The sequence below is a fragment of the Tursiops truncatus genome, chromosome 1 (genome assembly GCF_011762595.2).
Source record: "Tursiops truncatus isolate mTurTru1 chromosome 1, mTurTru1.mat.Y, whole genome shotgun sequence".
NCBI classification, from domain to species: Eukaryota; Metazoa; Chordata; class Mammalia; order Artiodactyla; family Delphinidae; genus Tursiops; species Tursiops truncatus.
Genome location: NC_047034.1, coordinates 35076315 through 35102661, shown reverse-complemented (window position 1 = coordinate 35102661; position 26347 = coordinate 35076315). Strand labels below are relative to the sequence as shown.

At 51.8% G+C, this 26347-nt stretch overlaps 1 protein-coding gene across 2 annotated transcripts in view; it reads right to left on the bottom strand.

The window, feature by feature from the left end:
* The window catches only part of RASSF5 (Ras association domain family member 5), a 71249-nt gene that overhangs the window by 8264 nt on the left and 36638 nt on the right, over positions 1-26347 (bottom strand). The window contains exon 1 of one of the 2 annotated variants that reach the window (XM_033852680.2): positions 20467-20909. The exons of the other annotated variant lie outside the window; for it this stretch is intronic. Within the exon in view, the coding sequence (XP_033708571.1) occupies positions 20467-20586 (120 nt within the window). The 5' untranslated portion in view covers positions 20587-20909. Of the gene's footprint in view, positions 1-20466; positions 20910-26347 lie in introns of those variants that run through there. 2 annotated transcript variants of the gene reach the window in all.

The following is a 26347-nucleotide window of genomic DNA, read 5'->3' as shown; positions in this document are numbered from 1 at the left end:
ACTCCTCATCCCTCCCCGCTTAGTTCCTGGAGGCCCCGCCCCCAGCACCCACCCCACTGGGCACATCTCTGTGGGACCAGACGTGCCTGCTGCCCTCTGGGAGCTTCCAGTCAGAAAGACCAGTATCCCGTTACCGTTACATACACTCCATTCTGTCCGGCTCTGAAACATGCAGGCTGTTGCTCCTTAGGAGTTAGCAGCTTGCTCGTACTTATCTACAAAAAAGAGTTAGAAGCTCTAGAAGCTCCTGGAAGATCTCTCATAGTTTCCAAATGAGCTAGAGCCATTTCCCGGTAAGAAAAGGCAGCTGCATCATGGCTTTCGAAGGCCAGTATTCCAGCCTGTTTTTGAATACAGTAAGAGTCAGAGCTGCCTTAACCTAAGGTTTTTTCTTCCTGTTCTCTTTTCCTGCAGCAGATAACCCATCTATTCCCCCCTTCCCACCACAAACCTGGGGAAGTGACGCAAGTGGCCGCGGGCACCCTTTGCAGGACTCACGCAGAAAACAACCATCCTGATCTCCATCCCGTCTGGGAGTGCCAGGAGCCCTGTCTGGCCAGCACACTGAATCTCCCGCCCTGGGATGACAGCACCCCTGGCTGCTGCCCGCACCAGATCTGGCAGACAAGATCTGACCATGGACTGAATGAATCACCTCCCAAAGCAGGCCAGCCAGCCAGCCAGCCATGGCTACGGGAGTGCACTCTTTCCCATCCTAGAGATGGTAGAAAACCTCGACCAGTGCTTCTTAAACCCGGCTGCACGTGGACTCCTCTGGGGGATCTTGAGAAACACAACACCTGGGCTCCATCCTGGAGATCCGATTTAATTGGTTTGGGGTGCAGCCTGGGCAGAGGGATTTAAAAAAATCTCCCAGGTGATTCTAATGTGCGGCAACGTTGGAGAAGAACTGGTATAGACCCCTCCCAAGCAATCTCAGACCTCAAGCGTCCCCATCCAGCTGCAGACTTAACACTTTTGCACTCACAGATATGCACTGCCCCCAAAGGTTTACCGAGAAGGCAGTATCCAGGGTGTGAACAGATCAATAATATTGCGATCTTCAGAGGATAAGTCAAAGACCCCACTTTCTATTCACCTGCCAGATTCTCAAGTTCTCAGAGTGAAAGATTTGTCTCCATCTACGGGTACAAAGCTAGAAACCAGACAGAGTTTTGTCTCCTGGGGTGGCCCAAGATGGGGACAGAATGGGGAGCTCACTCTGTTGTGATTTTAAAGATAACAGGCATTGCCCTGTGAGGTGTCTCTCCTAGGAGGCTTATACATCTCAGTGCATCTGGCATGGGATGCATCTGCTCTGATTAAGCTCCTGGCATTGGTGGCAGACGGTTGAGCTGTTCCCAATGCAGCCAGCACATCCAGGGCACTGGTGAGAAGCAAATTTGTGTTCATAGGTCCTAACCCCCAGGGTCAGGAGTGGGCTGAGGAGAATGTGCTGGAACCATCAGATACATTCGGGCCCATTTTTTTCTGGACCTAAATCACGCAAACCTCACTTTTGCCAGAAATTTCACTTTCCCTTTGAGACTTCCCTGGTGGTCTAGTGGTTAAGACTCTGTGCTCCCAATGCAGGGGGGCCCAGGTTCGATCCCTGGTCGGGGAACTAGATCCCACATGCCGCAACTAAAAGATCCCACGTGACGAAACGAAGATCTCACACACAGAAATGAAGATCCCACGTGCCACAACTAAGACTCAATGCAGCCAAATAAATAAATACATATTAAAAAAAAAGAAATTTCACTTTTCCTCTTTTTAAACTTGTCAGCCTCTTCCTCCTGCACACAGCTTTCACCATCTTACTGCTGTCTGTCTATCTGAAATCTTTCACCTGTCAAGGCCTCTCTGACCACCTCAGCCCTGCACGATGATGACGATGATCCTTGACTGTTATTAACAGGCTAACTATGTGCCAGGCACTGTTCTACTCACTTAGCATGTATCAGCTCATTTCATCCTCACCACTAGTTTATGAGGAAGGTACTATTATTATGCCCATTTCACAGATGAGGAAATGGAGCCCCAGCAAGGTTAGAGCTAACCTACATCCAAAACTAACACTATACTATCCTGCACTTAAATATCCATCTAATATTATCCTCCAAGTAGACCATCCACCTTGGTTTTTCTTCCTAACTAGACGGAAGCTCCTTAGTGACTTACATCATACTTCTGTCTCTTCTCCACACCCAGTGGCCCTGAGCATGAAGCAGATAATATATACGCTTGCTCAAGAAACTTCAGTGCTTCCCCATTGCCTACAGGGGGAGAAAAATGATCTTGCTTTCTGCTAGGAATTATAGTGCAGTATGTCTTGGATTGCCATTTGGACTGAGTTCTGTGAGAGAAGCACCTGTCTGCTCCACCACGGGGTCCCAGAGCTCAGTTCCAGCTTGGCACATGGTAGAGGCTCAGGCAATACCTGTGGGGTGAACATAAGCGTGTGTTCAGGTTGTGACTCCCATCACTAACAAAGTGATCTTGAGAGAGTTGGATCATGTCTTTAAGCCTCAGTTTCCTCATCTATAAAAATCCTTTATTGCCTCATAGGATTGATGCAAAGGTAAAACCAAATGAAATAATGGGTATTTTGGAAATGATTGAACCCATCCAAAAGGCATGTACTGTAACTATCACTCCAGGCATACAAAGTCCTATCTCTGTTAGCCAATTTCATTTCTCACTTTCCTGGAGCACTTCCTCTGGATTGGCTCACATGTCATAGGGTTTGTTCATTCTTTTCTCTACACTAGTGCTTGGCAAATTTTTTTCTGTAAAGGGCCAGGGAGCAAATATTTTAGGCTTCGTAGGCTATCCAGTCTCTGTTGCTACTCACCTCTGCCACTGTAGCAGAGAGCGACCATAGGATGAGTGTGGTTGTGTTTCAGTAAAACTTTATTTGTGGACTCTGGCCCACGAACAGTAGTTTGCCCACGTCTGCTCTACACTGTCATTTGTGCAGTTTTTCTGCCTAGAATACATAGCCCCCATCTCCTCTAGTTCCATCTTCTCTGTGTAGTTTCCTGAGAAAATTTCTCTGGCCCACAGCAATCTCCTCATTTTCTGCTCTCCTAATCTTTTAGGTTCCTGACATTTTAATTCCCAAATGGAGAAAGGTATACAGTATACAGGTTTGTACTGGTCCCCGCCTTTCTCCTAATATCATACTTGTATCAAGAATCAGGTGTTTCCTGTGTATTTCCTCCCACCACCAGTGTATGGGCCTTTGGTAACTTCACTCTCACTTAATGGACACTTTTCGCAAGTAGACAAAAGCTTTATCACTTCATTGGAGTTCTGCTTTCTCTCCTCCCTTCTCTAATTGGGAGGCAGCAAGCTGCCTGAGGAAGGATGCAGGTGGGCAGCTAAGCTCACTCACCAGCTCGGGGACTCATTTCCAAACACCAGCCCCATGGCCTCAAACCCTCAGATTCCTGTCATAGCAGAGCTGCAAATTCCTACGTGCCATGGACCTCCGCAGCTGCCTGCTAATGTTACCTCCACCACTGCCAGGACCTATGGAGGTGGCTTCACAGCCTGTATGGCTACCTTTAGCATCTGATTATATGCTGCCTTTTACTGTTTCATTATTGTTTCACCTGTGTCAATCCCATCTCCCCAGTTAGATGCTCCCTGGAGGGAGTCAGACAGGATATCTGATGATTATTCTTCTTTGGCACCCTCTGCAGGGCTCAGCGGAGAACTGGGCTGACCTCCAAGGACGTGTCAGAAAAATACCTGTTGCTTGCGTGGTAGGGAGAGAATGGACCAGCCTAGGTGATACTCAGCCCAGAGCCCAGCGTGGACAGTAGTCAGGTCCAGGAGCAACTCATACCAACCTGCACCCCAAGAAGCAGATGCTGAGAAGGTGTGGGCTGCGTGGGGCTGTGGGCTTTGGCTGGAAGCCTGTCCCATGGCTCAGCTCTTTGCAATTTCTTGGTGAGAATGAACGCAAGCCCATCCAATGACCTGTGACTTCTGGTGAGTCACTTTCACTCCTGGGGCCTCAGTTTCCTCATCTGTGAAATCACTAAGCGAGACCAGCAGAATTCTAAGGCCCCTCTGCAGCTCTAAGATTTTACACAGAAGATAGGATAGGGTGGTTTCTTTCATCACTGCTTCCTCTTCTGTTTCAGAGAACTGGGTGTGGGGATGGGGGCCTCTGGGAGGAGAGCTGGGAGCTCAGCAGGTCTGCACTGCAGCAGTGACAACTGGTCTACAGAACGTGCCTAATGCTTCTCTTCGACTTGACTTTGCTCCTTACTCACCACTGGCTTTCTCTACTCGTCCGCCAGACCCCACGTTGGCCAAGCTCAAGTAAGGTCCACACCTTCTCAACTCACACAGTTCAAGAAAACAAAACAAAAACTATCCCGGAAGCTGGTCACCACGAGCCTTTGCCACATTTCCTCTTTCTTAGCTCTTAGCAAATCTGTCAGCAGCGATTCTTTTGCCCCTTGGGTGGGAAGCATCTCCAGGCCTCTGTCTGGGATGAGAGCCTCAGGCATCGACTGCAGGAGAATGACCACCTGCAGACGCCTTCTGCCCAGCAGCTGGCCGGACCCAAACACCTGCTGTCTCTGTTTGGCGCATCCTAAGTAGGACCCTCTGAAGGAAAGGGGCAGGCACCTGTCTGTCCAGGCTGGGCACACCCTGCTCGATGCTCAGATCACATTCAGGGTTCATTGGCCCCTTTGTGATGGCCTCAACCAGATGGGAAAGAGGAAGCCCCATGGGGCTTCACTACAGGGCCCCATCCGAGTCCCGATGGCCGTGTTCTGGAATGGCTTCCCCAGCCCCACCCAGGGCAGTGAAGGTGTTGATTCCCACAAGTCCCTCTATGGAGCTGTCCAATGTCCCGAAATAAAAGAATCAAATTCCTTAACTGTGTTCCCTGATAGGTTATTCCCAGCAGAGGAAGGAAGGAAGGATGGAGCCATCCATACAAGCAGAACCATGTGGAATTTGAGCTGCTCTGGGGGGATGTAGAGGAGGAGCCTTGAAAACTAGAGACTGAAGTCCCTAAAGACAAAACTATGGAGTGTGGTAAATGTAGACAGTCAACAGCAACTGACTGAATTGCCCATGGGTTGGGGACTGTGAAAGGCACCTTGGGACTTGAAACCCATGGGGTGTGGTCCCTGTCCTTGGAGCTCACAGGTTATCTGAGGAGGGAAGACAGAGACACACATACATGGACACTGGGACAAGCACAGCACAACAGGGACCAGCCTCGGCAGCTTCCCAGGCAGCCCAGCCCAGCTCCGTGTGTGCGGGCGTCATGTCTGTGGACTCTCTGGGCTGCCAGCATGTCCTGGAACCTGGGCATGGCGTCCCTCACCCTTTCACTTGGCCACCTCTGTCTACTGGCAGGAGCACGTCACCTGGGGTGGCAGGAGCCCCACGCAGGAAGCTGGGAGAGCCCTGTGGCCCTGGAGCTTCGCACTTAAGTTCAGGCCCTGTAGGGCCTCATTATCATGATAAAAATCTCAACAGCCAGGCGTGCGCAGGGTTTAGCAGTCACAATCTCATTTAATCCTCGAAATAAGTCAATGATGGAGGTATGTTATTACCCACTAGGCCACGCTGCCTGCACATCCAGCCATAGGTTGGCCTTTGCCGGCCCTACCCTTGGTCATCTGTGAACGTGGTCAAGTCAGTCTCACTGAGACTCGGGATGCTTTGCCTGCGAAACACAGATAAGAAGGCCTTCTTTATACATTTATTGCAGAGACGGAATGAGACTGCACATCTGGAAGTGCTTAGCACAATGTAAGTATACAGTAAGCAGTCAATAAACGCCATGGTAACTACCAGCAGCCTCAGTAGTCGTTCATCTGGCAAAGGGAGGTCTGACTGGTGGGTAGTGACCCCATGCGGGAGTCCTCTCGCCTTAACCTTGGCCCCTGACAGGGCTTTCAGCCTGGGCCACATTATGACTCTTGTTCATGCACTTTCATCCTCAGGGCTGTGGGCCCCTTTCTCCATAAAAAAGTCTTGGAAATTATATTTTATGATTGGTATAAAGACAAATATATAAATGTCATAGATTAAAGTACTTTCTTCAACCTAAAAGTTCATTTCTTTCTCCTGATTTTAAAAGAAATTAAAACATGTTTGTGGGCCCCTGAAGTGCTGTGGGCCCCTGGCACTACATGCCCACTGTGTGTCCCATGGATAAGTAGGCGGTGCCTTCAGCTCTGAGTCCCAGGTAGGGTGACTAGCTGTCCCAGTTTGCTCGGGACTGAGTTTTCTCAGGATGCAGGACTTTCAGTGCCCAAATCAGAAAGTCCTGGGCAGATCAGCACATGTGATTACTCTAGTAGCCCCAGGTATCCCCTCTCAGTCCTAGACGGACACCCGCCCTCACTTTTTCTGTCTACTGCAGGCCCCAGGGCACAGCTTGTCCTTCTTTCCTCTATAAAACTGCATCCTTGGACTCTACCCTGGAGGTTTTCTTGACAGTCCCTCCCCCGACCCCACCCCCAGCCTGGCTGTGGCCTGGACACAGGTGCTCTGGCTGCCTCTCAAGATCAGCACACATCCCTGCAGCTTGAGCATAGAATAGAAGCTTCCCAAGGGCAGAGAAAGACTTGTTCACTGACGCAGTTCCTGGGACAGGACCTGGCACACAGGAGGGGCCCTTAAACGTTTGCTTAATGAACTGAATAAAACATAAAGAAGCAATAAGACGCACACATGCACACACACACAAAACCCAAAATCGAATCTATGGAAATGAAAGGTTCAAGAATTGTATAAGGGTCCTATAGGGCTCCTGCTCCGTGGCACCCATCTACTTCTGAGACAGTAACTGGAAATCAGAGGAGACTCCTGCACTCTGACTGTTTCGGAGGGTAGATGTTGCAAATCCCTTCCATTTCTGTTCTCCCCTCCCCTGGACCATTACGAAGCCCCCCTTTTCAGCTCAGAGGTCTAAAGTGTGAATCCAAGCACAATAGGGTGACACCTGTTCTACTGCAGTGGCAACAGGAGTTTTACCTTGGGGCATTCTCTTGTGCCCTCAAGAGTTTCTAGGGCATGAGAAGGTCTTTTTTTTTTTTTTTTTTTTTTTTTTGCGGTACGCGGGCCTCTCACTGTTGTGGCCTCTCCCACTGCGGAGCACAGGCTCCGGACGCGCAGGCCCAGCGGCCATGGCTCACGGGCCCAGCCGCTCCGTGGCATGTGGGATCTTCCCGGACCGGGGCACGAACCCGTATCCCCTGCATTGGCAGGCGGACTCTCAACCACTGCGCCACCAGAGAAGCCCGAGAAGGTCTTTTTTCAGGTTAGTTTTCCTCACTGGATTTCCTGCTAGGTCCCTGTCTCCTTTCAGTCTCCCTGACATCTTAGTTTGATCATTCAGTCTGAGACGTCCTCCTCCTCATCTGAGAGAATTTGCCCCCTGGAACTGATATATCTTTGGGGGATACTTTCCTTAATCCACCACTTCTATCTAGAATTAGCGGGCTCTTTGACAGCATAAGCTTACACCCCAATATTATTCCAGCACTGGTTTCATCCTCTATATAGTAGTGTGAGTTGTGTCTCAGCCTGTCTCCCTGACTAGACCATGAGCATCCCAACACCAGGAGTTGCACCTTTCCCATCTCTGTATTCCCAGAGAACCCAGGACCAGAGCACTGCGGAGTGAATTAGGGATGATGGTGGGCAGGGGGAGTGAGTGGGTTCCAATAACTCATCCTAGACTCCAGTCTCTTCAGATGCGAGACTTGGCTCTTTTAGAATCAATTTAAAGAGGATTCCATTGCAAATCATACGTCTAACAAGGGATCAAGATCCAGAATATATCAACACAAAGAGCCCCTGTAACTCAACAATAAAAAAACAAACAGCCCCATTGAAAATGGACAAAGGACTTGAATAGACATGTCTCCAAAGAAGATGTACAAATGGTCAATAAGCACATGAAAAACTGTTTGAAATCACTAGTCATTAGGGAAATGCAAATCAAAACCATGGTGAGATGCCATCTCACACCTATTAGGGTGGCTATTTTCAAAAACACAGAAAATAACAACCTGTGTGCATTGCTGGTGGGAATGGAAAATGATGAAGCTGCTATAAAAAAATGGTATGGCGAAACCTCAAAAGATTAAACATGAAATTACAATATGATCCAGCAATTCCACTTCTGGATATATACCCAAAAGAAGGGAAAGTAGGACTTGAACAGAGATTTGTTCACTCATGTTCATAGCAACATTGTTCACAATAGCCAAGACATGGAAGCAACCTATTGATGGATGACTGGATAAACAAAATGTGGTACAAACACACAATGGAATATTATTCATAAAAAGGAAGGAAATTCGGACACATGCTACAGCATGGAGGAAGCTTGGAGACATTACGCTAAATGAAATAAGTCAGTCACAAAAAGACAAATATTTTATGATTCCACTCATATGTGGTTCCTAGAGTAATCAAATTCAAAGAGACAGAAAGTAGAATCGTGGTTGCCAGGGGCTGTGGGGAGGAGGGAATGGGGAGTTAATTGTCTAATGGGTGCTGAGTTCAGAAGATGCAAAAGTTCTGGAGAGGATGGTGGTGATGGTGGTACAAAAATGTGAAGGTGCTTAATGCCACAGAACTATACACGTAGAAATGGTTAAAATGGTACATTTTACATTATATATATTTTCTTACAATAAAAAAAGAAGATTCCAAGGGCAGGGGAACCTGGGGGCCATGTAACCAGGTTCATGGATTCACCTGGTTCCCGTAAAGTTGGGAGTGTCCCTTACTTTCTATATTCCGGGAAAGTGAGGAGTCGATCCTACTTCTAAGCAAGTGGGCCCTCATCCCAGGACCTCCAGGACCAGGCTCTGTTCCTAGGCCTGGCCACTCTCCTGCCAGGTGCACTACGAAATGGCTGAAGCCTAGGGATGACCTGGACAGCCCAGCCTGGCTCAGAGGAACAGCTGCAGTTAGGAGAGTTTCTCCCAGCTTCTTAGACGACCCTCCAGAGGGGAGCTCGGGTGCAATTCAGAAGCCTGGGCTCAGAGATCTGGAACGGGCCTTGGGACGAACAGTCCAATCACCCACATTCTGCAGAAACCTGAATCGTTAGGCAATTCAAGCAGCGGGCACTTCCCACCCTGCTTCAGATGCTCTCCTCGCACCCCGTCACAGCCGGCCATGAGCAAGGAGCTACCCCAGCTTTCCAACCTCACACATCCTAGAGAAATGGATGTGACAGCAAAAGGAAGATGTGGGGCAACACTGTCTCATCTTTCCTGTGCAGGCCACGGAGTCGTGGAATTCTGCTGAAGTCGCCGAGCTGGGAGCTCGCAATTGGCTTGCCTTCAGAGTTTTCCATCCCTGTCTCCGAATCCCTTCCTCACTCTCATCCTAGTGGACATCTCTGCACAAGAATGCTTTGACCACAGGGTCCCGCAGCTTCTAGGATCCCACGTGCTCTGAGAGCCATCAAGCCAAGCCCTGCAGAGTCACGGGGCCATGAGAGATGGGCGGTTCTAGGAGTCCAGCTCGTGTGTTCTAATCACAGGCCGTGGGTGCCGGGACAGCAGGCGCACCTTCTCCCACCACGTGCTGGCTCCGGCTGGGGCAGAGCCTCCGTAAATGATTCAGAGAATTCCGAGGTGGTGAGCGGGCGCGTGGGAGCCAGTGCCAGCTCCCCGTATCCCTGCATTGCCACGCTCGTTCAGAGGGGCGGGGCGGCTGGGACACCCGTGTCACTGCCCTGCTGCGGGGAGTGGCTCCTTCTCGGCTGCCCTCTAACTGGAAGCCCCGCCTGTGCCTTCATCTTTGCTGGCTGGGCTGGTGCTGGGTGCTGGAGCCTCGCCACTGGCCCACACACGCCCTCTTGTCCCTGCGCTGCCTGCCTGCCCTGCTAACCCAGCCCACGCTGGTGCTCCGGGATTACTCTGTGATACTGAAACGCGTCTTGGTTGGTCATTGAGTAACTCAGAGTCTTTCCACGTGTGTGTCTTCTCATTGTATCCTAAAGGCTCAGGGGCAGGGACATCTGGTTTCCTGTCTCCTAAATGGCCTGGTAAAGTGCGCTGTCCTCAGTGACTCCAAGACGAATGCTGCTGACATGCAGCTGCATCTGTGAGCATCTCCTGGCCTCACCGCTGGGGCTTCGGTTACTTGGGTAATTCTGGAAAGAGCTACAGGAGAGGCGGCATAGCTTAGGGGCTGGGAGCTCTGGCATTAGACTACTTGGGTCCAAGTTCTGGATCTGCCCCTTACTACTGTGTGACCCTTGAACCCCTTCAGTGCCTCAGTTTCCTCACTGTTAAATGGAAACCATATACACAGTTGACCCTTTAAACAATGCTGGAGCTAATCTGCATATAACGTACAGTGGGCCTTCGGTATCCTGCATCCGCGAATTCAAATAACCACAGACCGTGTACTACAGTAATATTTACTGTTGAAACCATCCAAATATAAGTGGCCCATGCAGTTCAGACCCGCGTTGTTCACGCGGTAACTGTAGATGATGTGAGGATTAAATGAGTCTATACGCTTAGAACAGTGCCCGGCACACATCAAGGCCCAGGAACTGACTATTACTATTGTACATTCTAACCATTTCCCAGCAGAACCCTAGCTCCTGCCCTTTCTCTGTTCTGTGAACAGAACCTTACACCTCCACGCACCACAGTCAAGAACCCCACCTCACGTCACAATTCAACACCCATCTGCATTCCTCGAAACAGCCTTTATAATTCCAAGCCCAGGAGTTCTCCACCCATTCTCACAGCCAGATGCTGGGCCCTCTTTAGCAATTAGTCTCCACTGGAGGGGCAAGTCTCCCCATTTTACAGAAGGAGAAAGTGAGACCAAGAGCAGTGAGCATGCTTCCTGAGGTCACCCAGAGTGAAGGTTGAGGGCTTGGGTTGCCAGGCCCAGTGTTGGGCCCACTTGAGGGCCTGGGGCCCCCGCCCACTCTACCTGGGCTGTCTGAGAATGCTCAGACTACTGGGGTCACCAAACTGGGATCTTCACTTGCTTAGAGTTAAACTGGGAAAGTTAAACAAATGAGAAGTGTATTGATTCCTCCCCCCTCAACCTGCCATTCCCATGGCTGAAAGGCAGACAGGAGAAATCCATCAAAGCGGGCTCTCCCGCCTCCCCACACGGACCCTCTGCCTCAGCCCCCCAGGGAGGCCCCACTTGAGGAAGGACCACACCAACACTTGCCAGCAGGTGCCAGGGCCTGGTTGCTTAGTAACCCAGCCCTGCCTGCCCTCATCCTCCAAGGCAAATAGCTGAGCAACCACAGATGGGGTGGATGGAAAGCTGTCCTTGCATTTTCTGCTCGCTCAGTGAGATTTTTCTTTTCAGAGTCACTGGAAAAATCCATTGATTCCTCACCCAGAATCTTAGCAAGCTTCCCTTTCTCACAGTCCTGAGATCGTTTTCACACACTTTGCCTAAAGTGCTGTGTGTGTCCTCCGGGAGCCCCCGCTGCCTCTTGGGGAAAGAAACTTTTTGAGGAAGAACCTCCAAGCTCCCTCCTCCTTTATCAAACACGCATTAAGTGCCTACCATGTGCTGGGGACACGATGATGAACAAGATCTTGTTCCTCTTCCAGAAAAGTACAGCCCATCAAAATGAGGGATAGGGGAGAAGGATACACCAGTGTTTTGGGAGCAGAAAGAAGGGAGCATCAAGTTGCAACCGGAAATGCTCTCTAAACACCCTGGACCCATCAGCTCCCACTTCCTCCTCGCTAACCCACACTTTCCCAGCCATGTGTGACTCCGGAGTTTAGGCCTGCCTACTGCCTCTACACGTGTTCTGGCCAACGGAGGGCCCTGCCTCTCATACTCTCCGCCGCAAGGCTGGTGCCCTGTGGTCCCAGCTCCCCTTGACGCCTGCATCACGGCACGGGGGACAGCCCAACACCACTCCTCACTCTGCGGAGAGCCAGGAGATGAGAAGGATACAGAGGGGCTCACGGACTGGAGGCTGATGAGGTGCTGGTGGCAGAGTATGGCGACCAGGTTTCCCAAGACCAGAACAGGGAACAACAGCCTGGATTTTAGCATCTGGAAATTGGCTGAACGAGAAAAACAGCTTCCTGCGGCAGGTCACCAGATTAGAGCTGGGAGAGCTGAGCTTAGCTGGAGCCTTTCGGAACTTGACTCTCACCCGAGATGCCATGTGTGTGGTGGGAAGAGCATGTGTTTTGGGGTCGGGTGAGCGTGGGGTGGGGGCCTCGCCCTTGGCTAAGCCCCTCTCACATACAACCTCATTGAACACGCCAACCTTTCGGCTTGAGAGCAATAGAAATTCTGCCAGTGTGGTCTGTTAGGCGGAAACGCTCTGCGGCCGCCCTCCCCGATTTTTTTTGCCTCGAACTGTAGCCTCATACACAGCAGGGATCCAACCAGCTGCAGTCACATTGTCTAGCACCGTGGACAAGGGAGGACTGATGAATGGGTTGGAGGAGGATGGTGGTAATGAGCACAGCTTCCCTCCCTGCCTGTGTCAGTTATATGCAGGCCTGCTCGGAAACAGGGGAATGGCTGTAAAGACCCTTGACAGTCTCCTGCAGCTCCAGGAGTCTCTGCTTTTCAGAGGTTAAGTCAATCTCCTCCAACCCTCTCAGTGGCTGCTGCAGCTCTGTCACTGCCAGCCTGTCCCCAGCCCCCTCCTAAGCTATGCCCCAGGCTCTCTGATTCTGGGAGCTGCTGCCAGGTCCTGATGAGAGTCACGTGGCTGCAGGGCAGATGCAGCGTGTCTTCCCCCTGGATGACCCTTTGCTCAGGGGCCCCCATCCAGACACTTCATGGATGGGGAAGGGGGGCAACTAGGGTCTGTTACACAACGTGGCTGGGGCCATAGGTCTTTAAGTGTGGAGACTGCATTTTATCCATCTCTGTATCTCCCAGCACCCCAGTGCTCGGTGCTATAAGAAACTTAAAAACACAACATTTTGATTGAGCCCAGGCATTGTGGGGCCCTGGATGCTACATAACGAGCAGGAACGAAGTGTGGGCTTTGCTCTGGAAGCAAACGGGGGGCTCCGAAGGCTTCAGGACACCAGACCCATATGCCATCGAATGCAGGATATACAGAAGGAGAAGAAACAGGATGGAAACTGGTTGGGTGACCTCCTGGAGCATCTAGGGGTGAGGTGACAAGCCCCCAACATAGGGCAGGGCGGGGGACAGAAAGGAGAGACCGACATCTGCGACACTGTGGAGGCAGAAGCCACAGTGACATACTGGATGGAAGGGATGAGCGGGGAGACCCCTGAGGTTTCAAAGGTAGGGAGGGGACTAGTAGGGTGGGGTAGAGACAGGGAGAGAAATCAGTCATGGGCAGAGCTACGAGTTGGTTCTGGACATACTAAATTTTAGGCATCTGAGGAGCATGGGAGACCTCCAATAGGCTATAGGAAATCTATACTAGGGACTTCCCTGGTGGTCCAGTGGTAAAGAATCCACCTTCCAAGGCAGGGGATGCGGGTTCGATCCTTCGTCGGGGAACTAAGATCCCACAGGCCAAGTGGCAACTAAGCCCGCACGCCACAACTACTGAGCTCGCACGTCTCAACGAGAGGGCCTGAGGGTTGCAAACTACAGAGCCCACGTGCTTTGGAACCCGCACGCCAAAACTAGAGAGAGAAAAAAAACCAAAAAACCCACACGCCACAACTAGAGAGAAGCTCGAGTGCCGCAACGAAGATCCTGTGTGCTGCAGCAAAAGACCCCACGTGCCTCAACGACCTGAAGCAGACCAAAAAAAAAAAAAAAAAAGTATTCTAGAGCCAAGAAGAGAGGTGAGATGGGGGATGTAGGCTGGGGAGTGATAAGTAAAGCTGGGGTGGGGTGGGAGAAAAGAAGAGACAGGGACCAGGACAGCACCAAGGACAGAAGCCACAGGCTGAGAGAGGGAAACCTGAAGTTTTCTGCCACTACAGCTTCCTTCTTCCTCCCGGCCCTGAACTTAAATGCTCCTGATTTTTGGCAAATTTATCTGGGCCTCTTATCCGCAGAGAATATGCCATGTCAGGACCGGGATGCTACTTTATGGGTAGATTGAGCCATCCAGAAGAGGAGACCGAGGCCCTGAATGAAGACAGGTCTGGGTCCTCCACACAGGAGGATCCCCAAGCTGGAAAGCACACAGGTGTGTGTTACCTGGCAAGTCAAGAGCAGCAGAGGGATGGGAACACAGGCTGCTGGGCACCCAGGCTGGGCCCGACGATGCCTCCCTTTCAAGCTCATGGGGTGGAAGCTGGATCCAGAGTCCAACCTGATGGTGTAAACTAAGAGCTAGGATTCAAGGTTGATACCAGTGTAAAATCTTCCTTTCTCCCTAAACTGCGTGGGTGAATGGCTGTTGCATGCGCCCTGAGCTATAACTGGAATTGCTTTAGAGGGAAAAGCCAGCTGAGTCAGGATAAACAGTCTAAACTTGTGAAGAGAGAGGGGTGGGTGGGAGGGGAGGAATCTGGAACACAAAGGTGAGGATGTCTTGGGTAAGTCCCAGGTGGTCCTGGAGAGGGGGCTCATGTAACCATTCAGGCGCCCTTCCTGACCCCACCCTAGCGAAGTCCTTACAATTTAGAGAACTTGGTAGTCAGGATCTATCCCTGCCAGTCCCATGAGAAACTGGTAAGAAGGCTCTGCTCCCATGCAAAGTGGTGAGGGACTCTCAGATAAAGAAGGACAGGCTCGTATCGCACTGGCTAAAAGGACCAGATGAAGCGCCTGGGTCTGGAGGGTTGAAGTGTCTTGGCCACAGCCCCTCAGTTAAGAGCTGGAGCTGAGATGAGAAGCCAGGACTTTGCTTACAGTTCTGCTTCCGTTACATCACGCATCGGTCATGATCACCAAGGGCCGTCCCCTCAACATCCCTGCTAGCACGTTGTGGTGAGAGTAATGGGGACCGCTCTGAGCAGGGACCCAGGGGCTCTGAGTCCTTGGTCTGTCTCTACTTAGCTGTGTGACCAGGGACAAAACCCTTTACCTTCTGGGCTTCCAGCCTAGGAGGCTCTCTGGAATCTGTGATAAATGCTCGTCTTGAATTCCAACTGAAGTCATCAATTACCAAACATTTCCTAAACTGGTGGTTCCCAGACTTCAGTATATATGAGAATCACCAGGGGGAAGTATTAAAGAAGCAGATTTGAGGGTCCTACCTCCGAAGATTCAGGAGCCAAAAAGTCTAGAGTGGACCCTTGACACTCCATTTTCAAAGAGTGATCCAAAGAGAGATTCTGATGTCAGTAGCCAGGGCAAACCTTGTAAGCACCACTGAAGCCTTCAGATGCTACAGAGGAACCGGGGCAGTGCTGAGTAAGGAAAAGCATCTGTCCTCAAAAAGTTCCCAGTGTAGTTGGGGGAGACAGGACACACACACCCCCCATCCCAGGAAGAGCACATCCTTGGTGACAGATGGACAGGTACAAAGTCAAAGAGACAGAGGTTACGGCCCTTCACCAAAAAAGCAGAGCAGAGCTTCCAGCGGTGGTTGAGCAGAGAGGTAGGAAGAGGATGTGCGACAGAGACAGCTAAGTGTTTACCACATCCAGCTTCCTCGTCTGCCCGGGCTCACAGCTGTACTTCATTTCCCAACCTCCCTGTGGTTAGGTGTGGCCACGTGACTGAGTTCTGGCCAATAGTACGTGGATGTAAAACACACACACCATTTCCGGGCCTGGCCCACAAAACCTCCCATGTGTTACCCTGAGCCCCACCTGCCAATGTAACTTTACTTAAAGAGGGAAATAAACTTCTATTATCCAATGACTGAAAATAACGGGGGCTGTTTGTTAAAACATTTGGTCCACCCTGATTATACAGGATGCAAGAGAGACGATGCAGCAACTGAACTCAACCAGCGTTTAGTCAGCGCCCGCTTCAGTAACCAGTACTTGGTGCTGCCTTGCGCCCGAAGGGGATGCGAGTTCTGATCTTACAGGGTTTACCATCTTCACGGAGAAAAGGAACATTGGGAAGGGCCAGAGAAGCAACGAGAAGTAAATTCCACAGGAGGGGAATACAGGTTCCAGCCCCAAAGGGAGGCTATCGCGTGGCTGCGCTAGCGTGAAGCATCTTTCGAGGTGAGTCTCGAGCTGGGCAGGCTTCTGAGAAAGCACATAGAAAAGCAGTTATATGGTCCAACGGTTCTGAAGATTTAATTTTTATTGCTCAAATTTGGAACCTACTTATTTTTAGTATTCTTTTCTCTCATGCCAAGAAGGTCAGGGGCAGGTGCTGAGCCCGAGACCTGGGTGTTCCTGCTGCTGGCAGAGAGATGGGGATTTCCCTGATGGGTCCCAGGGCTGTCAGGCTTGGATGACGTCCCTGGAGCCACAGAGGCCCAAGAAGAGATGGGGCAAGTGCAGGGACGGAACCAGGAGTGGCTTCGGACAGTGACCTCTGAGACACCGCCCCCCACGCCTTCCTCTTTGCGTCTTCCTTGAATTTTTCAAGAATCAATGGTGTCAGTGTAGACCAGGGAGGGCCTGGGTATGGGGGGTGGGGTGGGGGGTGGCATAGGAAAGTATTCCAGCTGTGCTTAAGTATAATATTTAACCACAGATGGAGCCAAACTTGCACCTCCATATCCACAAAGAAAACACGCATGATGAAGATACAGCAAGCAGTGTTCTAGGATAGACACGAAGAAGAACTTGTAAAGTTGTAAGATTCAGGGACTGATGAGAGGGACCCCTGCTAGTGTCAAGTGTAGAGTGAATGTTTCTTGGGCCGCTGTGCCTGAGGAACGGAGGGACGGTGAGGGCCTTATGCAGTGGAGGGATGTAAGGACTCAGCAGCTCTTTCCTAGCCCGAGGTTGTTTGGGTCTTTCCATTTTGTAGAAGGCTCTGAGAGGACAAGGACTGCAGTTCACCCCTGTCACGCACGGAGTGAAGAAGACCGAGAAGAGCTCTTAACAAGGTTTCTAAGAGGGGGCTAGTCCTGGCGCCGCCCAGCCCGGTATTTGGCCTGGTGAAGTCCTCGCGCCTCTCTGGCCTCAGCCTCTCCATCTGTAAAGTGAGGTGCCAGATCCGGGTCCTTCCAGCTCTGACGTGCTGCAAGCAGCGGGCTTTCTGTGTCCCCAGAGCGTTCACCCCGATGCTCTGGATGGCTCCTGGGGTCCCGCAGCCCGTGGAACATGCAGAGAGAGCTCAGAGTGCCCGTGTCCCTGCTCAGGGGGACTAAACTGCCACCCTCTGCAGGCATTTGGGGAACCGATGGGAGTGGAAGTTGGCCTCACTTCCAGAGTCAGATCCCAGACAGGAACAAAGGAGCAGCTGGCAGGGATGCCCAGAGGTCCCAGTCACCAGACCCACACATCACCAAAACCTGCCCTTTGTGGGACTAAAACAGAAAAACCTCTGGGCTGGGAGATGAGAGATGTAGGTTCTAACCCTGGGTCCGTCATGAACTTTCTGTGTGACCTCGAATGACCCCCCCACCCCGACCCAACTCCAGTGTCTTGGACTGAGTGACCGTGTGTGCACTTTCCTGAGAGCAGCTTGGGCTGCATCTCTGAGCACACAGGTTGGGCTTCCCCCAAGCCACCAAGAGCCCCATTTGGACACGTGACCCCGGGTGAGCAATCTAATCGTGCCCAGCAGCCAAGGGGGAAGTCCCTGGAGGGCCCCACCTCAGCCCCCTGAAGCGAAGACTGAAAACTGGGTCTCTCTGCCCCTCTCAGAGAAGGCCCTGGGCCCCAGGAAGCAGCTGTTTTCTGAAAGGAGAGAACAAGCTGGGGCCCAGGGCCTAGGCCCACTTCCTCTGCTGCTGCCTCTCTTCAGGGCCTCCTCTCTGTGAATGAGGACCCTTCCCCACCCTCCCACATCCTGCCCAAGGGGCTGGTGAGAGGCCTCCTGGGCTCCTCGGAGGCCAGGCCAGGGAAGGCTCCTAGAACAGCAGGAGGCTCCCCGCAGCTCTGCGCCAGCCAGGGGCGCGCAGGCAGCAGATACAGGTTGTTCTGACAAGGCTAATAATAGAAGCCGGCTTGGCCTTTCCTGAATGCGGCCCTCAGTCTCTCGGCGACCGGGAAGCACATAAACGCCTTTCCTTGGAGACAGGAAGGAGAAATTCTCCTAGGAGCTCATATGCGATCTCTCTTTGGGTAGGAAAAAAGCAATGTTAGGGGTCAGAATGGGGTCAGGAGATGGCAGATCTCTCTGAAACCCTTTCCAGAAGTGGCTGCAAGGGAGAAGAGAGAGCTAAAATGTTATTAAAGGCTGGAAAACACCCAGACGGACCAGAGACTGAAATATGTGGATGAAGCTCGCCAGCTCCTGAGTCAGCCACACGCACCCCGTCACAGCCGGGGGCCGCCCCAGTGCGTGCTCCCCGATGAGAGGCAGCCCTGCACCCCCGGAGAAGGCTGTGCGCATGGCAAGTCTGGTGCTGAGAAAAACAGTCCCCGACAGCAGTTCTGAACCTCCGTCAAGACTCTTCTCACACTGCAGCCAGGCAGAGGCCGGGGATAAGAGGGGCCATGGCCACCTCTCTGTCCTTTGAAGCATTTATCCTTATCACCCTGTGTGGGGTTCAACAAAACCCGTTTCTTAGAAGGGATTCTCGCCCTCTGAGGGCTTATAGACTTGGGCAAAATGAGGTAGGGGGCTATGCAGAGGCCTCAAGACATGCAATGAATTCAAGAACCAGACAAAGTAGAGTTGATGTGTGTGCCAAACCGAAGGTGTATCTTCAGGAGTGATGCTTGCAGGGGGATCTGGGGGGACAGTGAAGAGAGGAGGCTCTCTGGACCAAGGAACAAGTCACCTCTCCCACTGCCACCCCACCCCAGCATATCTTATTGACAAATATCTCTGTTTCTCCCAAGAAATATCTGAAACAGATACCTTTTTCATTTGCCAACCGAAAGAAACCTCAGCTTTGCAGTGCCCCTTCCTCTACCCAATCATGCAAAAAACCCAGCTTCTGGGACCGAGGGCTTACAGCCTGGCGGGCAGTGAGGGCAGCAGCTAAACTTTGTTCTAAAAACAGGAACCATTTCCTTCCCAGGCAGCAGCAAAACTCTCTAGAGCAATGGTTCTCAACCTCAGTTGCATCTCAGAAGTACCTGGGGAGCTTTTCAAAATCTCCATGCCCAGGCTTCACTCCAGACCAAGGAAATCAGACTCCCCTGCTGTGGGACCCAAGTATCCACATTTTCTAAGGCTCTGCAGGTAATTCCAGTGTGCAGCTAAGGTGCAGAACCACTGGTCTAAATAAAGACCCCAGAGAGCTGGAGTGCCCTTATGTGTATGTGTATGCGTGGGGGTGGGGTGGGAGGGGGTCTTCACAATGAGGCAGGAACTCCAAGAGAGAGCTGGACACCTCACTCTGCAGCCATGCTTTCTGCATGAGGCCTCCTTACCCCAGCCCCCAGTCCTTGAGAACAAGTGCAGCTTCTCGAAGGGGTGCCCCAGAACACAGGTGCTGGTTCCAGAGCCTGTTTTAGTTGATCCTTCAAACACTAAAATCAAAACCTCTCTTCTGATTCTTGGGTGTCCTCTCGCAATTGAAAAGTCCAGGGCATTTATTTGAAGGTCAGACCCCAGCCAATGCGGGCCCTACGGGCAACATGAATTATTAACCACGGAGGCCCCAGAGTCAGGCCTGGGGAAGTTTTTGGTTAGTTCTACTCAGTGTGGGACTGCTAAATTAATGATGAGCCTGCACACACCTGTGAAAGTTAACCGCTCACTTCAGTCTACAAACAGGCCCTTTTAGGCAAGGACCTGGCCTGGAGCCCTCTCAGCTAAATAACAAAACAAATAAATAAACGGAGCTCTACCACCACTCCCACCAAGTATGTGGCAGATACGCAGCCGCACTGGGAGGGCGAGGCCAGGGGACTCAGGCAAGCTGGGTGTCTAGCACATACAGCCCCATTAGGGAACACATGCAAACTCCTTTAGGCTATCCCCAACTAACCCAGGAAGTCAAAACGGTAGTAGGACAGTGACCTAGGAGGGAAGTTTTAGTTTGCTTCTAAAAACACCCTAGACTTCTGCAAAGTTGCGGGACTGTGTTTTAAGATGGTTTCTGGCCATTTGCAATACGGAAGTCTCAACCTGTTAATGATTATCTTAATGAGGGACTGGGTGCCACCCATTTGCCATCGAGAGATTCAAAGCTCGAATTTGGGGGAAGGTCACCCTCCCAGGCACAGGTGACCATGTCCCCGAACCACCAGCCAAGCGCTGTCCCCAAATCCTAGAGAGCCATTTTGAAAAGGTCCAGGGACAAGAAATGCCGAAAGGAGCATTTGCCGGTGGCCCCCAAAGGGCTCCAGATCCAACCCGTGGTCTCCTCGGCCAACAAGTTCAAGAGGGTGCGCAGGGCAACTGCCCACCCACGCCCGTAAGACATGACTGCCTGTTTGCCAGGTGCAAGATTTCCCTTCTAGACCACAGAGGTTATTTCCCCACAATGAAAGTCTCTCGTATTATTAAGTTTACCTTCCAAGGATGTTTGCTCTGCACATTCCTGAAAAAGGTGGTCTTGGCAGTGAAGAAGCAATCCTCCAGTTCCTCCTCCAGGCTGCAGTACCCACTGCTCATGCTGCTGTCCACTGTCATCTAGCCCGGAGCTCCGGCCGGAGGCAGCGGGCGCATCTGATGGGGCCAGGCTCTCGGGATGCGGCGGAGGGAGGTGGGGATCTCTCCCCAGGCGGCCGCGGCGTGAGCTTCTAGCCCCGCCGGGGAGCGAGTCCGTTATCGGGCCGGGCAGACCCGGAGCCGGCTGCCTCGGTTTTTTACACTGGGGCCCGAGTGGCTCGGGCGGCGGGGTAACCTGTTCCCCAGCGGCTGCCAGCACGGGGGTCGGACCTGGACCCCGCTGCGCTCACCTCGCTCTCCAACTCACTAGTCATCTGCGGTTTCAGCCCCTCCTCGCCGGCTCCCCCCTCCGCCCCGTGCGCCGAGCGCCAACTCGACACCTCCCCCGCCTCCCGCGCCTTTCCTGCCCCTCTCTCTCACTGCACGCAGAGGAGTTCGGAAGCCACTTCCTCTCGCAAGGTTCCTCAAAGCCGCTGGCTGTCGCGGCGCCCCTCCCCCTCCTCCCGCCCCAGGCCTGCGCCTCCCCACCCTGCCCCTGGACCACTTTGGCAAGTGGACCTAGGGCATCACGAGTCAGATTAGGGATGCAGGGCAGGAACAGACTAGGATGGACCCGAGGGAGAAAATTCCCTCTCTCCTTTCTTCATCCTTCTGGAAGCAGCTCATTCTCATCGCCCAGGATGGCTCAGGTTCAGAAGTAGCACGTGCTCTAAGGTCGACAGTGTCCCTCCTCCCTTCCCCCCATCCATGCCGCACCTCAACCCTCTCATTCCCCATTCACTGGGTGAAGGAACCAGGTCAATCAGAGTGGTTAGAGAAGTGACTGCATTAGAAGAAAATCAATATTGGGCCTGTCTGGAGAAGCAGCAATATTTTAACTCGGAAATGCCAGAAGAAACGGCAGGGGCCCCCCAAAGCATATGCAAATCATATGCAAAGTTATGGCAAACTGCAGAGCAAGCAGGCCCTTCCACCCACACAGGGAACTTGGCCTTCAGGAAGCCTCAGGTTGATAAAGGAGCCTGCAGACACCACCCAGGTTATTGGTCCATCTTCCTGGTGGTCTGGCCAAGAGGGGTCTTTGCTAGATCTTGTGATTCCCATCAAGGACAGCTCCATTACATGTCTCCATCAGACTGGATGAAGAAACACCTCCCTTGACGGGCTGAATCCTTCAGATCCTTCATCCACAGTAGTTACAGCCTATGCCTGGTGATTTACATGCAGTCTGTCACTTAACTTTCCCAACAGCCTTGAGATAGACACGCGTAGGACGCGTGTTCCTACGCGTGTTCTGGGACTCAGAACCAGGTGTGTGCAATTCTAGGGCCTGTGCTTCTAGCCACTGTGATGTACAGTCTCTCAGCAGGGATGGCACTGATTTGGTGTGCGTGCTGACATCTTTCAACAGAGTGGGGCTTGGAGTCTCAGGAAAAAAAAACAAGCCTTCAGAGCCTGGCAACGCCAGGGGCACCATGCTTGTGGAGTCTGATGGCCTGGGGACCCCAGAGGGACCCTGGGAGCACCCCAGAGAGTGGCTGACAGGGGTTATCAGGACTTTCTCCAAGTCTGTGTCTCCTGTAGTTCTGAAACAATCCAGTCCTGGGGCACAAGCTGGGTGGAGGGCTAGACTCACCCCCAGACTGCAAGCTGCCAACTCCATTTTAAGCTCTGGCTACTTTTGTGAGGAACCCTCTTCCTCCCCCATCTTAGTCAAATCTGTCAGCTCTCAGGATGGTTTCAAACTGCAGCCCAATTTGGCTCCATCCTCCCACACAGTCTTTTTTTCCAGAAGCCAGTGAGTGCCTGGCAGGCACGAACACGAGCTAGCTGAGAGCCAGCGCCCCAGCCCGCTGACCAGCCTCAGCTCCGGAGAACGGTCAATACTGGTAGCTAGGAGATACCTTGGCAGGGAGATAAGTGGAGGTAAACGGCTGGGGGTGGGGGCTGAGGTGAGCTACGGGGTGTTTCCAGGGAAGAACTCACATTACTGGGGTTGGAAGTAGGTTTTGGCTTTGTCTAGAGCAATCTTTTCTTCAAATGAATATTTTAAAGGCTGGTTTTTTTTGGGGGGGTTACCCCAGAAACTGTGGTCCAGGCAAAGGTTTTGGCCTCAGCAGCACCCCAAGGCCAATGCCAGAATGATGAATGCTGCGGGGGGGGGGGGGACCTGCGTGACCCTTGGGCCATCGGTAACAGCCTACCTGCTTTGTTCAGCCAGGGAGGGAACGCACGTTTCTTTATAAAAGGACCTCCTTGCTCACTGGGAATCCAATATTTAAAAAAAAAGCAGGCCCCAGATTCTCTGGCCACGCTGTGTCCTTGGAGCCACACAGGGACCTCTGCAGAGCAGCTCCAGTGCCACACATTTTAAATGTACAATCTTAAAATACAGCTAATAACAAGCGTTTTGAGCCTTAAGCCAAAGCACCCCAGGAGTCAGCGTGAGTCTCTCCTTGTGAGCAGCACACTAGATGCCAGACCTACTTAAGGAAAGGTCTAAGTGACACTGCATTCTTTTAGGGTGCCGCTCCCTGCCAGTCCAAATATTATGAAAGTTGACATCTGAATAGAGCTTTTCAAAGCCCTTTTACCTCATCACTTAGGTTGCTCTACAACCTTGAGAGCAGATTCTACCCCCATTTTACAGATGAGGAAACTGAGGGAAGCAGCCTGTTCCATCACAGCTCATTACATACTCTCAAAGCCTAGTGGGTGTCTCTGTCTCTACCCCCACTCCACCTGTCGTGAGTCTAGGCTTGGAAGGAAGCCACGTGTAAGACACCAGCAAAAGGGAGACTGTGCTGGTGAGGACCCTGGGATGCTTCTGAACCCGGCAAAGATCACATACGATACAATAAGTTGGCCAGCCTCCAGGAGGAAAAATCCAGATAGAAGCTCCACAGTCCCAAAAGGAGGAAGACTGGATTCTTTCCAGTGTCCAGTGACTCTGTCTGTACCTCTTCCCCATGAATAATCAGCAGTAGTGGTAACCTGACCAGGGAAGGACGGAAGGTGGCAGAAGAGCCTGGGCAACAGCCTTTCAAGGCTCTGGAAGTGAACGCACAAGGACAGGAACTGGCTGTTCTTGTCCCTGGTCCCAGGAAGAGGAGTCTTGACCTGAAGATGCAGCATCCGGAGCCGCAAAGCCATGGCATCATGGTTGCGGGGTGGGTTTCAGAAAGCCCCACTGAAATGGTAGATGGGCGACTTCCCTGTCTCAGAGCGTCAGATGATGAAAGACATTATTTTAAGCTGTCTTCCTCTCTCAAATGCCATCCTGACACGTAGCCAGATCCCCTTGTTAAATCCACCCTGTGGGTCTGTGTTCCAGAAAAGCTGTGGTACAAAAATGGAAGCCGGGAGCTGGTATTCTAGGCCCAGCTCCAACTCCAGCTTGCTGTGGGATCGTGAGCAACTTTGGACCTCAGGTCTCCTCATCTGAGCAACCGAGGAGTCCAGATAACAGATTGGGGGCTTCATGACCGACCCACATATTCAGAGGCTGAAAATGGGGTGAGGGGCCCACCCTTCCCCGAAAGCTGTTTTGAAATCATCATTAGCTGCCTTGTGCAGGCGCTGTCCCAGTAACTTTATGTGCTTCATCTCATTTAATCCCTACAGCATACCAACGAGGAAGCTACAGTTATTATCTCTGTTTTACAGAATGGAAGAGGAGGTTCTGGCAGGTTAAGTAACTTGCACATAGTCAGACATGCTAGCTCATGGTGGAGCTGAATCAGCCCGGCTGGTCTGACTCCAGACCCCAAGCTGTTGAAGGCTCTGCAGAGTATGAAGCATCTATCCTGGGTGCTCTCAGACTAGCCATATTGCCTGAAATCGCAGTCCGACACAAACAAGTCAGGAGCTACTTTCTCAGTCTTCCTACGACCCTGTCTTCCCTTTGGCTCACTGGGGGTTTCCAGAGTTCAGCCATTGACTGTTTTCTCCACCCCCCTCCATGTGCCCGTGCTCTCCCTGGAAGCTTAGTCTCACCTAGGCCAATGGTATCAACTGTACTTTATACACACGTCTCATAATTCTCTCTCTTCCAGGTAGCTCCAGATGAATACCTGTAGCAGCTCGCTGGGTACCCAACTCTCCCCGCTAGAGCCTCACTCTCAACAGGTCCAAATTGAGCTGACATTCCCTGCCTCGCCCTCCACCTGCTCCCCCTCCTTTAGAATTTCCTATCTTTTTTTTTTTTTTTGCAGTACGCGGGCCTCTCACTGTTGTGGCCTCTCCCGTTGCGGAGCACAGGCTCCGGACGCGCAGGCTCAGCGGCCACGGCTCACGGGCCCAGCCGCTCCGCGGCATGTGGGATCTTCCCGGACTGGGGCACGAACCCGTGTCCCCTGCATCAGCAGGCGGACTCTCAACCACTCAACCACTGCGCCACCAGGGAAGCCCTAGAATTTCCTATCTTGATGAGTGCCATCAACATAGATTATTGCAAAGCCTTCCCGTAGTTTCCCTTGTTCCCATCTCTGCCTCCTCCAAACTCCTCACTGCCTTGTTGCCAAAGTTACCCTTCTAGACCAAGATCTGATCAGTGTTGTTCTATCATAAAACCTTTCCATTCAGATGTCAACTAATAATTATTGAATAAGTACTGAGTTTCACGACCTAGTATCAAGCTTATTCATTTATTCAACAAATAATTACTAAGCACCTTCTACATGGCAGGCACTAGACTGGATGTTCTGAAGAAGACATAGTTCCTGCCTTCTCATAACGGCCAGTGCAGTGGAACGATGTGAAATTAGACATTATATTGGAGTTACCGAGCTCTCACACACTTCATTCTCTCTCTTAATCCTTACAACCCTGCAAGAACATATTTTACAGATGAGTAAGCTGAGGCTCAGGGTGGCTCATTTTGCCCAAAGTCAAAGAGCTAGTAAATGGTGGAATCAGATTTCAAACCCAGGGCCTTCTGTGTCTGACAATTTTTCATCACAGTCTCCTCCAGTGACGCCCCAGTGCCTACAACGATATCCTGAACTCCAGAGTGGGTCCTTCAAGGTCTTTCACAGCATGTGCCCAGCCAACAGGTCATACCCATCTCCAGCCACAATCACGCATCCCTCCTTACAGCCGCGCGCATTTGATTCACGTTCCCAGCAGCCGCCCTGCCCTCTTGTGGTCTCGCTGTTTCCTCTGCCTGTCAAAATCCTCCTGTGTCCTCCCACTTCCTGACACACGTTCACCAACCACGACCACACCTCCCCCACCTTGCCTCTCAGAAGCAGCCTTTTTCAGATGTCCTCTCTGGGGTGAATCTTAAGAATGCCACCCTCCATCCTGAGAGCAGCATTTGACAGCATTAAACCGCTGTGCGCAGCACAGAGCTCAATTTCCCTCCAGGTGACTTCTTGTTGTAAGAGGTACATGGCTGCACACGACTTAGGCTGACTCACAGGAGAGTCACTTTCTCGGGGCTTCTAGCCCACTCCACACTTCTCTCGCTTGGCTGCAAGGCTGACAGCTTCGATAAAGCCCTGACACTTACAAACACCAAAGGCAGTTAAATCAGCCCCTACCAAGAAGCAGAAGCCCTGAAGAGCTCATGCTGGGCCTGAGTCAGGCACCCGGAGTCTGCCATCTAATTGCCCTCCTTTAGGGAAACTAGAGAATCATAAAAGATGTTTCTGATCAACAACCCCATCCCTCGCGTGGCCCTCTTCAGTCCTCCAGTAGCCAGGGCAATGTGGTCACAGGCGTGAGACATGTGAATAACTCTTGCACTACTACACATAGAAAGAGAGCCTTGTTGCCTCCT